This window comes from Ammospiza nelsoni, chromosome 1 (genome assembly GCF_027579445.1).
Source record: "Ammospiza nelsoni isolate bAmmNel1 chromosome 1, bAmmNel1.pri, whole genome shotgun sequence".
Lineage (NCBI taxonomy): Eukaryota > Metazoa > Chordata > Aves > Passeriformes > Passerellidae > Ammospiza > Ammospiza nelsoni.
The window spans coordinates 130,615,740-130,628,427 of NC_080633.1; the positions used below are offsets into that span (position 1 = coordinate 130,615,740).

At 38.5% G+C, this 12,688-nt stretch overlaps 1 protein-coding gene across 1 annotated transcript in view; it reads left to right on the forward strand.

The window, feature by feature from the left end:
• The window catches only part of RGS22 (regulator of G protein signaling 22), a 60,142-nt gene that overhangs the window by 2,537 nt on the left and 44,917 nt on the right, over positions 1-12,688 (forward strand). The window contains exons 3-4 of the mRNA XM_059480529.1: positions 716-778; positions 9,364-9,585. Coding sequence (XP_059336512.1) covers positions 716-778; positions 9,364-9,585 — 285 coding nt within the window. The remainder of the gene's footprint in view (positions 1-715; positions 779-9,363; positions 9,586-12,688) is intronic.

The following is a 12,688-nucleotide window of genomic DNA, read 5'->3' on the forward strand; positions in this document are numbered from 1 at the left end:
TTGAATTGAAATGGGGATGGTGGAAATACTGAGTCAGTAAAAGTAAGACTTGGAGCCACACTTTTGGATTTGTCAACAGCAAAAATATTCAACTTCTAGTCTACAGTTTTTGTGTCTTGTTAGCAGGATTTAAAATGTAGGCATCAGAAAAGATAGAAAAACACCTGTAGATGCAGTCGTCACTTCTGATCAGGACAACAGGAAGCCTCCCAGTTCTGTCAGATTCAAAGTATGGCATACAATGCTTGCTTGCTGAGCCAAATTACAGGTTATTTTTCTCCCTTTTAGTCCCCGAATATCCCTAAGCAGCAGGGTGAGAGCAGAAGGTGGCCCTGGTGAAATATTATACTCCCTTCTTCCCAAGTGCAAGAGAGAAAGGTACAATGTGGGGAATTTCTAGACTGCTAGCTTATGCCCATTTTTTCAAAAGTTTTAGCATCTAGAAGCTGTTTGGTTTATGAAGGCTTTATCTGTAAATTCATTGATAAAGGATTTACCTTCATGTGTGCATTTTAAATTGCTAAGGACCTTAGCAGTGTGCAATGGCTAGAATATAGCAGTGATGCAATGACTATATTCTCAAAAGTGGGAAATAATATTTTGCAAAATCTTCCATGTCATATCTCATAGAAAAAATATTGTTTGAGGCAATAGTGCATTTAAATATTAGTGCAGATTATTACAAGCCATGCTTTGTGGTTTTATCTCTCTATAGGAAGAATGCTTAGCCACAGATGATATGCTTGTCGATTTCTTTAATGAATTTTTGAGTCTTCCGGTAAGTACCTAACAGAAATTCCTTTCAAAATACAAGAAAAGCCTTACTAAGATTAAGAGTAACTTAATTCACCTCGGAAAATTTTATGTTTTGCCATATATCTGCATTTTAACGGTAGCAACTCTTACTGCTCAGTGTTATTATCAGTAAGAATAGCCCAGGCATCTGGACTTCTGGGGGCAGACGTTCTCTTGCTAATTTACAGAATCACAGAATGGGTCATGTTGGAAAGGAGCACGGTGGGTCATCTGGTCCAACATCCCTGCTCAAGCGGGGTCATCCCAGAGCACATGGCACAGATTTACATCCAGATGGTTTTTGACTATCTCTAGTGAGGGGGACCCCACCACCTCTCTGGGCAGCCTGTTCCAGTGCTCAGTCACCCACACAGTAAAGAAGTTCTTCCTTATGTTCTGGTGGAACTTCCTGGGCATCAGTCTCTGCTTGTTGCCTCTTGTCCTATTGCTCAGCACCACTGAGCAGAGCCTGGCATCATCCTCGCTTGAGATACTGATAGACATTGATAAGGCCCCTCTTATTTGTCTCTTCTTGAGGCTGAACGTGCCCAGCTCCCTCAGCCTTTCTTCATAAGAAAGTTGCCCCAGTCCCTTAATCACTTTCATAGCCCTCCACTGGACTGCTCAAATGTCTCCCATTGTGCTGAAGGGCCCTTGACTTGCTGGCAGTCCTCTTCCTAATGTACACCAAGCCTTCTTGGCCACAGGGACACACTGCTGGCTCATGGACAGCTTGTTGTCCACCAAGATCCCTAGGTTATTTATTTATTTAAACTTACATAATTAATAATTTATGTATTTAAATCACAGTGCACTAAAATAATATGAATACGAAATGAAAAGGACACATAAATACTTTTTTAAAAGGTGTTCACTTCTATTACAGTGTTACAACATGACAACATAACAAATGTTTGTCCTTTTACAGTTTTCTGGCAATTTCAGTGATTAATTGACATTTTAGCTTAAGAAACAACTCTTTCTCTTCACGGCTTGGAAGGTTTCAAAGTTGGCACTTCCCTCCTCTTCCTCTCCCATCTGCAGCCAGAAGGATGCAGCCTTACCCTGTATTCTGTGTGCTGATCCAGTTACAGTTAGACCATCATACCCAGTACCTTGTATTTAAGCAGTTCTCCTGTATTTTGCTCCTTTTCCCTATCAACTAGCCTGGCTCCCCACACTCTGTTGAGAGTCACATGTACAGTCCTGCTCCCTCAATGTGGCATCCTCATCCAACTTCATCTTAGTAGTCTTGGCCCTGACACCTTACACTCAAAGTCCCTTGCCAGGTGCCACAGGCCTTTCCACAGGGTCACTTGTGGCTCCCACAGCCTGCTCCCCTCCTAAGGCAGTCCACCAGGCCACACTTCAAGAACATGTATCCATTCTACAGCTTGCTTGGTAGGAACCACTGCCAGCATTAGGAGAAAGCAGAATATTTCTTGATGCTCCTTGGACCTCAAAGGAGCTACAAAGTGGCTTGGTGAGGTCACTAATGAAATAAGTTCAGTTGTGATTCATAACTGAATGATTTGGCTTACTTAATTGAACCAGACTTAGCTGTCTCTCTAAGCCACATCATAGATTTGTGTAAATGTACACTGCATGGAAATTGTACTACTAAGGATGGTAGAATGGGCTCCTCATTTCAAATTTTAATCCTGAAATAGAATCTGGAGGTATTAACTCCATGTCAGGTGTGAGTTTTGTGCATAGCATCGATACTGACTTCTTTCAGGAGTTCAGTCTTTATGTGCTTTCAACGCACTGCAAGATTCTGAAGAGTATACAAAGCTAGAGAGACACAGATGGAAAAAATCATGTGGTAAGAGGCTGCTTTTTCCCTTTCCCCAACACCTCAACTCCCCCAGCCCCTGCCCCACAGCTGCCTTAGGATATCTGCCTAAATCCAAGCCCAAGTTCTTAGGTTTTAAACCCAGCCTTCTTCCATGTACTAGATTGTTCTTAGCACAGGAGTACTATCCTCCATGCCTTTGCTGCTTATTTGGAAACAATGCTTCTAGTTTTACCCAAATTGCAGAAGATAGAGTGGGTAAGAAGTTCAGCCTTTTTAGTCTCTTGATCTCCTTGGACATACACAAATTTCAGGACATCCGTTACAGGCCAAAATTCTCCTTGGCCTCAGAGGGCTCCTCAGCCCACAGTCCTGGCACAGCTCAGCAGCTCTGAACTGCAGCAATTGTCCAGGCACTCCTGACAGCTCTGGAAGCCCACAGAAAAGAGTTCACAGTCACTCCTGAGTAAACACTGGTTTATGCTGGTAATCTGGTAGGTTTCTAAGATGACGCATGGTCTCTCTTCCACATATTTACATATCTTCATGAAAACAGATGCTCTATTAGCTATTTTTAACTGTAATGTTCTCATAATTGGTTTTATTTTCTCTTTGATATTTTGCTAAGGATTTATCCTCTTCAGGATTAAGTTCTGTTAATGCCTTGAGTTCTGTGGTTTGAATACCTTACATTCCTGATTACCCTCTCCTTCTCAGAAGGCTTCTACTAAAACAGTGCATTGAAATTTCCATTGCTTTATTCTTGTTGTGCTTATACACTGTTGCCTGGGAACAGCATTACCCAGGTGTGCTAGTAGTTAGGCAACAAGTTAAACTGAAAATATTGTGAGACTTGATACAAGAAATGAGGGGGAGCATATGCTTATTTTAAGGGACTGCTTCTGCATTGATTTATAATGCACCATTAGCATATGGAAAATTGTATCACTGGGGACTTGCTATAACAGCAGCAGATTTTTAATGTTTTTTTTTTTCCTTTGATTTACAGTGTGTCCCTTAAGTGATCCTCTTGTTATAGTGACATTCAGCGTAATCTGACATAAATATCTAGGTACTCCAAAGAGCTATGTACTGTAATAAAGTGTAATTTACAGAAAGTATTTCTGAAACACATAATGCAAAAAACCTCAGGAGGGCACTTGTTGCCAGTAGTGCGGTGATTTCACAGTAGCCGAAACCAATTACATGACACACAAACGAGTTACACCTTCCTTAGTAACTAATGTAAAATGAAAGATTTAAGAGAAACGTTGGCCTGGACACATTTCCATTTCTAGGAGTTCAGGCTAGAATTTGAATCTCTGATCCATGTACTAAAAACATCCAAGGATATGTTTAGTAGGAATGGAAATTCAGGAGTCAGAAGTTGCCATCCAGCTCAGTGTTGAAGGCAAGCACAGTAATGTCAACTTGTTTCTCCTGCACTCTACAAGCTGCTTGCTACTCATTCCATCCCAAGTCCATGCTGGATCTGACCTGTCATTTTCCAGTTACCAGTGATCCTGAGGAAGCCACACTCCTCCTCTTTGCAACCTCAAGGAGTTGTACTGGAGACAGAAGTGCTACCTTGTGCCTGAATTGATGCACATTCAGGAGATGACAATTTGATGGCAAGTCCCTGATTGTTGGTTTCCCTTGCAGCAGAAATCTTCTAAGTGACCATAATTTGATCAACTTTAGATTTGAAGAATATTTATTTTGATATTGTTCTCACTGTAAAGTTCTCCTCCAGGTAGTCTGGGGTCCAGCATTTGGTGCAGGTGATGATTCTGAAAAAAATTAAAGCCTAAGTAATAAAGCTTAGGCCAGTTGGCCTTTCTGAAGAAGAAAGTCCTGAGAACCTAGTGCTGTCATAAATAAAATCTTGCTTGATCTGAGTCACAGATTACAGAAAGGGCTGAAAGCAAAAAAGCAATCCACTCTGCAGCACAGTTCAGGCTCTTCACTGCTTTGAAGATAACTTTGAATAATTCCATGCATCAAATAATCAATTCAAGGCATCAGTGCATGCTCATTAGTTTCCTCTTGTCTTTTCCAGGTGGGAGGAGGGAGGCTGCAGTTGCCAATATAACCTCCCTTTAAAAGGCTTTGACAGAAGTAAGGCCCTACCTGCATGTTATATTGAGGCTTACCCAGCACTAAAACTCACATCATATCTTTGACATTGAAGGAAGCAAACAAAGCATTCCTGACTACATTCCTTATTAATAATATGTTTACTCTAAATGTTCTGCTCTTAATTAGATTGTGATATGTGATTATGTCTTTTGTCTTACTCATCAACAGAAGGGAAATTCTGGACTCATTAAAGTCAGTGGGAGATTTTTCATTGACCATGTGTAGTGTGAATTTTTCCAGATACTTCATAGAGCTGCTCAAATTCTTTTCTGGTGTGGACTCTCACTGACATTTATTTATGATGTACATATACCCTTCTTAAGGAAATTTTGGCTATGCTCCTGGATGAGATCTCTATTCACTCCCACCCTTAACCTAAGAAGCAGCCAAGTTGTGGTCATTCTGTTTCTCTTGGGATCAAACTACATTATTTGGGTCTGGGATGTGAACATATTTACACATTTCCTAATTGTATCTGAAGTTGTGTGTATCTGAAAACTGTTAAGAAGGAGAACAGTGAGATTTATATGTCTGATATCCTGGCAACATGATGATGGATGCTGTTTTGGTTTCTGTTATGGGAGGACTGAGAGAAATTTGTCTTCCCTTCAGTTAAGTGTATAACTTCAGGTTTCAGAATTATGTATTCTGTTTATTTTTCAGCTGAAAACCATATTCAATGTGCATTTGACAGCTAAGAAATTTCTTTGCTGTCAAAAAAGTACATGCAATTGTTTTTTAATAGTATTGCTACTACAGTCTGAAAACAGCTTTTTGTTATTTGCTCAGGGATTTTTTTCTGAAGCTGAGATTACTACACTGAGTTACGTTGGTCATACTGACTTTGGGAGGAGAATTTCCTGCAAGTGAAACCATTTGCAAAGTCTGTAGATTTCTTATTTGTTGGTATTCTCAAGTCCTTTATCTTATTTGTTGTGCTACATTGACAATGTATGAACCCCAAGCTTCAAGGCTCCTGCCAAACCCGATTTATTTTTTCTTAAAATCTTGAGGTATAATTTCTCTGGAGATTTCCCTTTCTATCTTCAAAGCATCAAAAATTGGCTCGAACTAAAGAGAATGGTACACTTAATCTTTGGTTAGTGTATTTTACTTGTCTGTAAAAAGGCAAAAGCACTTGCCAAATGTGGGGTAAGAAAGACATTTCTTCGTATATTAGATTGGCATGGATAATTTTCCCCCTTTCCTTTGTAGTGTAGACTATGATCCACTCCTTAGCATAGGCGTCTTCACTGAAGAGATTCCTCATTATTGCAAGGATGGAATATTGGTGGTGCCATAAACCTCTCTCATTGTCCTGAGAAGTGTTACAGGATTTTACAGTATTTGACTTCCACTGGAAAGGTTTTAAGTTTGCTAAAGGATACTGAAGAGTTTCTTGGTGCATTTTTTTTGTGGCTAATGTAATGTGTGAGAGTGGTTAGACTGAGTGTTTTGCCCCAAAGCTCTTCAGATACAGAAAGGAAAATGGATTGACTGATCCTCTCTCCTGTGTGAAGGGAAAATGTTTCCTACAAAAAATCAGATTCTGGGGTGTTTTTTTGTGTGTTCCCATTTTATTTTTCTCATAACATTGTCACTTTTATTTTTGTGGTGGTGATAGGTTAAGAAGATTAGGTATTATCTCTTCTTTTATTATGCTTATAAAAACATTCTGATTTATAATTCTAGATTTTTTGAGTAAACAAGCTTCTCCAGAAAGATTTAAATTATTCTAAAATGCTTTTGTATGATAGCTTGAGAGATAGAGAGATGCTCTTTTGGAAACTTCTGATTCATACAGAATCATAGATTACTGCCTGGAAGAGACTTTGAGGAGGTCTGTAGCGTGACTTTCTTCTCAAAGCAAGGTCAGTGCTTTAGTACTGACTCCAGGTTGCTTGGCGCTTTCTGCAGTTGGTCTTGAAAACCTGCAACAGCTGATTCCTCTCTGGACAGCCTATTCCAGTGCTAATCATCCCAAAATCACCTTTTTTCTTATAATCCAGCTGAGATCTCTGTTGTTTCAGTGTATGACAAGTGGTCTCTTGTCCTCTCACCATACCCCTCCATAAAAAGCCTGGCCTTATCTGTTCAGCCATCTCCTTGTAAATACACTGAGGCTGCTGCTAGTTCTCCTAGAGCTTCTCCCTCAGGGGTGAGTGCTCCAGCCTCTGGCTGTCTCGTGGTCTTCTGATGGACTTGATCAAATATGTGAATATCCTTCTTGTACAGGGGACCCACAACTGGATGCATATTCCAGATGCATCCTTACTAGTGTCAAGTCTGCTGGCTACTCTCTGACTGATAGAAGAAGTATGCTGCATTTGATGTCCCTGGGGATGAGTAACTACCTCCAAACCTCAAAAGTCTGAACTAGAGCCCCCTTTTTCAGTCAAGTATGTGGTGTATGAAGCCTAAATCTTCCTATCCCATCAGTGCATGTTCTTTTGCTCCATTAGTATATTTGTCTTATAAATGATTGGTAGTCAGACCCCACCCCAAAACAGCAACACACTTTACATTTTAAAAATTGTCACTAGCATCCATTTCACTACATTAAAATTGCAACAATTTTCTGTTGAGTTAAATAGAATAAGTATCAAAAAATTCCTAAATCTAGAGTATGTTACAAATTATTAAATAAAAGTAGATATATGTGCTAAACTCATACTGTATTTGCTTAGTTTTCAATTTGAAAAATATGAAACTAAAACAATATCATCATGTCTAGTCACAAAGCCTTTTATTATGAAATTTGCATTTTGTTTGCTTTTTTTCCACAAGCAAGAGGATTTCAAATCCTAAGAGACTGAAGTACTTTGTTTCTTAGTGTACTTTCTTCACTTTCTTTGTTTAAACATGAAGGAATATATAAGGAAGAAAACATTTAAATGCTATTAAGGTTGCAGAGTTAGTCACTTAAAAGCTGGTAGCAGCACAAATTAGGTTTGAAAGTAAATGAAGTGTGCACATAGCAAACTGGGAGGAGGTCTGTGTGTAGGGAAATCTACTGCACATGAAAGGTTTGTTAGATGCTGTTCAGTACATCTGGAAAAAAAAGTACTAAAACCTGCTGAGTGCCCTGGAGAAAATTAATGCCAAAAGAGGCAGAAGGTGTCAGAGAACAAAAACCAATCCATGACTTCAGCTGAAGTTAGGTAACTGAACAGACTCATGCAATTCAGTGCATGGCCCTGCCTGAGCAGTGACGGTCTGATGTCATCGTACACTTAAAGTTCTCACACGCTGTGTGCTTTGCCAGGCTGAGCCTCTACAGTGAGACATTATGGGATAAGTAGGGAATGTTGAAAAAACATATTGCAGCCACATGGTTCAATTCTGGGCATTGCTCTACAAGACATTGATCAACAAGGGGGCTTCAAACAGAAGCAACAAAATAGATGACACTAATATCATTACTTTGGGCTTATACAGGTGTGAAGAAGAATCAAATTGTTCTGTAGTATATTTCTATGTTAGATGTAGCATGTATTTAACATATTTAGAATGTATATGAGTTATGTCTGGGTGCATATATGTGATATATGAAAAAGTTCAAGGAAATTAAAAATACAGTACTTGAACAAATAAAATATTCTTATTAAATGCAGGAGAATGACAACTGTGCAAACACCAGGTGAGATCCTGTCTGGAACAAAGCCAAAATAAGTTTTGGCACTGGGTTTAGGTGTAGCCATAGTATCCTGAGTACCTAAATACAACATGCCTTGTCATCCAGCTGAGTGCCATGCTGCTTATATACTCTATATAATATAGAGTATATAATGCACATAAGTTCTATATAATCTCCTATTCATAACTGTCATGGGTATTCTCTATGACTTCTGTAAAATCCATCCATGTTTTTCCTCTTCATTTCAAATAAGAGAATTTGAAATATAGTTTTTCAGGGAAATACCTGATACCAGAGCTTAAAAGATGAATTATGGCTCTGTTTTAGTGTGTACATGTGCAGTGGGGTTTTGTGAGTTGACAAAAGTCACATTTGCATGGCCGAAATTGGAGTTCAGTCCATCTCGTCTGTTATACAGTATTTGACTGAACTAGTGATGTACAATAAAATTTGCTACAGGACATGGGTTTTGATAGTTGTCTGACCTACAAGTAACAGTATGGTGACAAACCTTTCCTACATATGAAAATCATCAGATTCATCCTCCTCAAATGAATCTTACATTTAAAAGGTCAGTTTCATTGCTAACATTTTCATGCCTTGATTGTTGATAATAACAAATGGGAGAATAATACTGTAGATCTGATCCTGTAGGTGAGTACTTCTCTGTAGGACAGTTAGTAAAGTCACAGTTAATTATATATTCTAGACTTCATGTACTGAATCAATTATTTGCATGTGAAAAAGAATGGTCTGTGATCTAGATGAATTCAATTCTTGACAATTAGGCATTGCTGAAATAAAAAGGTAGGAATGCTTTGGAAAGCTATACAGCAAAAACAAGAATGCAGAAAAATTACTATTTCAGGCCCAAAGAGAAAGAAGCCTCATAATGCAATTTTCTATTCTGTAGGATGCCTCTATATCATAAAAAGTAATTTGTTAAATGACAGTTGCCTTATTACAGTACCATAAACCTTCCTAATTTCTTTTGTAGACTTTTGCCCAGCCAGTGAAGTTTAACTCTGATGCTGGGGCTTTTGAAGTAGTTAATGATGCCCCACAACGCCTGGAAAGCCAGCCGAAAAATATTCTACATGATCAAAAACCTCCAAGCCCCATTTATGATGTTCTAAGCAAGGAAAAGAATGATGGGCAGCTCTCCAAAATGCACACTGCTTCTTCAACCTTCAGTATTGATCCAAATTGCAACACTATGGTAAGCATCTTATGGACCCTGAGTTTATATTTAGATCTTAATATAGAGATACTGGCAATCATTATTGTTGTGTTTGGCTTGGTAGCTTGGGAAAAATGTTAATTTATGTTAGGAAAACATAATGATGGGCCAAATTATGCCCTGTAATGCACATGTGTCTAGCAGACAAGTGAATGGAATTACAGATGCACATCCTGTAGCACAGAATTTTGAAGATTCTGTAGGGCAGGGTTCAGCTGTGTGGTCTGAATACTTTTTAATATTAAAAGAAAAAATATTATGACAACAGTTACTTTACTAGTGATCCCTGGAATGTGCAAATTGACTGAAACTAATGCAGCTCAGTCTTTCCTTATTAATTAATTTCCTTGTGTGGCTATGAGCTCATCTGTGGTCTGGCAACACATAAGTCTCTCTTCCATTAATTCCTAAAGGATTTACATGGTTAGCATCAATTTCAATGGCCAGAAAAAATAATCTTTGGCAAGAAGAGAGCTAAATTAATGGAAAGATGGGTTGGAATTTAGGAAAAAAAAATCTGTTTTCAGGCTTGCTTAGACAGTATCAGTTTTGGTATTCTCACCTGCTTATCTCCAGGGCCATCTTCAGCACCAAATTAGGCAGGTTAAAATCTGCTGTTGAAGCATCTTATTCACCTGGGAGAATACAAGTCGGTGTAATTTGACATGGGATTTTACCTTTAAACAACAGGTTTCAAGTACAAAAAAAAAGTTTCACTGGGATGCTTGGTTTATTCCTTTCTTTCTTATTTTGCATGGATGTGACTAACATGTCTTCATTTCCTTTTATTCAAGGCCAGTATAAGGTCTTGCTCCATTTTTTTCAGTGCCTGCTCAAAATTATGTCACAGCTGGAAAGCTGAGAGAAAAGCAGGGAGTTGTAACAGACCACTGCTTTTCCCAGTATAAGATTAATGATTTTTAGAAAAGAAAACAGTGTTGAGAGAGGTCAAAAGGCAATGATGTTTAACAAAGTGATACTAATGTGATACTGCAATTATCTGCATTTAAACTGGACAAATGATACAAAAGGACAAGGCTCACAGACATCCCTACCATGTTAAATAATAATTTTCACAAATACTTTGCTTGAGAGCACAAAAGCAGAAGAGCTGTTCTTGATTTCTTATTTGTTCTCTCAGTATTAAACTGAGGAAATGCTGTGTGTTTGTGCAAGTGTGCCTTACATTGCTCTCTGGGCTAACCTCCCATCATTACCACTGTAGATGGCCTTTCTTGAGCAATTCAAAGCCATTTCACTATTATGTTCTTATTTCATGTGGTCTGGAGAAACAGGGCTTCAGTATTATTTAAGATTCCATTTCTTTCCCTGGGATGTTTTCCATAGATGGGAAGCATTACAGCCTTTTGAGGAACAAAATGCCTCAGTACCCTTTCTTCTCCTTTTGGGGCAAAAGGGTGATATTTCTTCTTATTTTTGATTCCTCCTTTACTTGATGGGTAACTTAGATGCCTCATCCAGTTCAGCTTGACATCTCAAGTCTGAGCTGGAGCAAAATGATCTGTGAAACAGTTTGTCTCAAATGGTTACTGCAACTACACAGGGTGAAAGAAGTCAGCTCCATTCATTGCACTACAGTGACTGCACCAGGAGAAACCACCCCAGAACAACTCTGTCAAGTAGTTCTGTTCAAATCAAGTAGGATTTGATCTTTCAGTTGTCAGGTGATGCTGTCTGCTTTGCTTTGACTGCCTTCACAGGAACTAAAGAGATTGAGAGTTGTTTTTAAATGTTACATTGATTACAAAAAGTCACCTTGAGTGAACATCACTGGCAGGTTACTTATGAAAAGGAGTTATGACTGGAAAATCCTAGTAGGCCTTTCAGGCTATGGCCTGAATTTAAACACATCTTGGCTAAGAAATACACACAGTGGTATTTTTCTCTGTATTTTACTTCCCTCTCAGATTGTTACAAATTTACAGATAAGCAAAAGTTTTCTTCATGTGTGTTTGCACGTTTGCAAATCATTGATATGGAAGTAAGTATCTTCTAATCCAAAGTCAATGTCATGGTGTGAAATACATTGAGAAAAAAAATCTGTGGACTTGTGTAAAATAGATCACAACTATGGAAAGAAACTGGCTGGCATCCCACATACCTTACTTCAGAGAAACCCCAGTTCAGCAAAGCACTTAAGTATGTTTTTAACTTTAATCAAGGGAAGTTAAACACATGCTTAAACTTAAACACGTGCGAAAAGCTTTGCTGGATTGAGTCCTAGCAAGGTCTGAGGCTGATTGGGTAAAGAAACTAACCAAGGTAACAAACTCCATCAGATTAAATGTAGCAACTTTCTCTGGGGATGAGGAAAGAATAGAAATTTTTTCCTTCTGATATGACATATAATTTTGTGTACCAGCTATGTACAGACGTGAGCATGTTATGAATCATTCAGATAAAAAACTGGGCTGTAAGTCAGTAAATGCATAAATATTAAATGCCAAAATAAAGAAACTATCTTCTGTGTTTCAAAAAAACTTGTCAATTGCCAAGAAGAAGCATACACTGTGTGGTTGGGAGTAATTAGTCTCCATCTCCACAAAATTACATTGTATGAGCCACTGCCAACATAAGCTTTCCATATTTTGAAATATTTTCTTCTCTCTAAATGAAACCACCCACTTTCTGAGTAATTCAGATTTTTTTAATCCCCTACAGATACGTATGAGGCAGAAATAACCCTTGCCCCGAATGGAATATTAGCTCATGGAAAGAAAATTCAAGCTGTGATCTACATAAACTGGTTACCTGATATAACAAGTAGTATCCGTCCTTGCCCAAACTTCACCTGTTTTTATGGACAAGGGTAGTTACTACATTCTTCAAAATAATTACTCTCGCCTTCAGTAAAAGGAAAAATGCATCTCAGATGAATAAAATAGGTCATCCCCTAAGAGTGGAAAAAGTACACTATTAAAAAATACTAGGAAGGGCTGTACGTAATTTCTAAGGGAAGCAGCTATGGATCATTGTGGCCATAGTCAGAGATCTTACTCTTACTTCATTGGAACTAGCAGTCTCCGTGTAACTTGCTGCTCAACATTTCCCTTTCACCCCC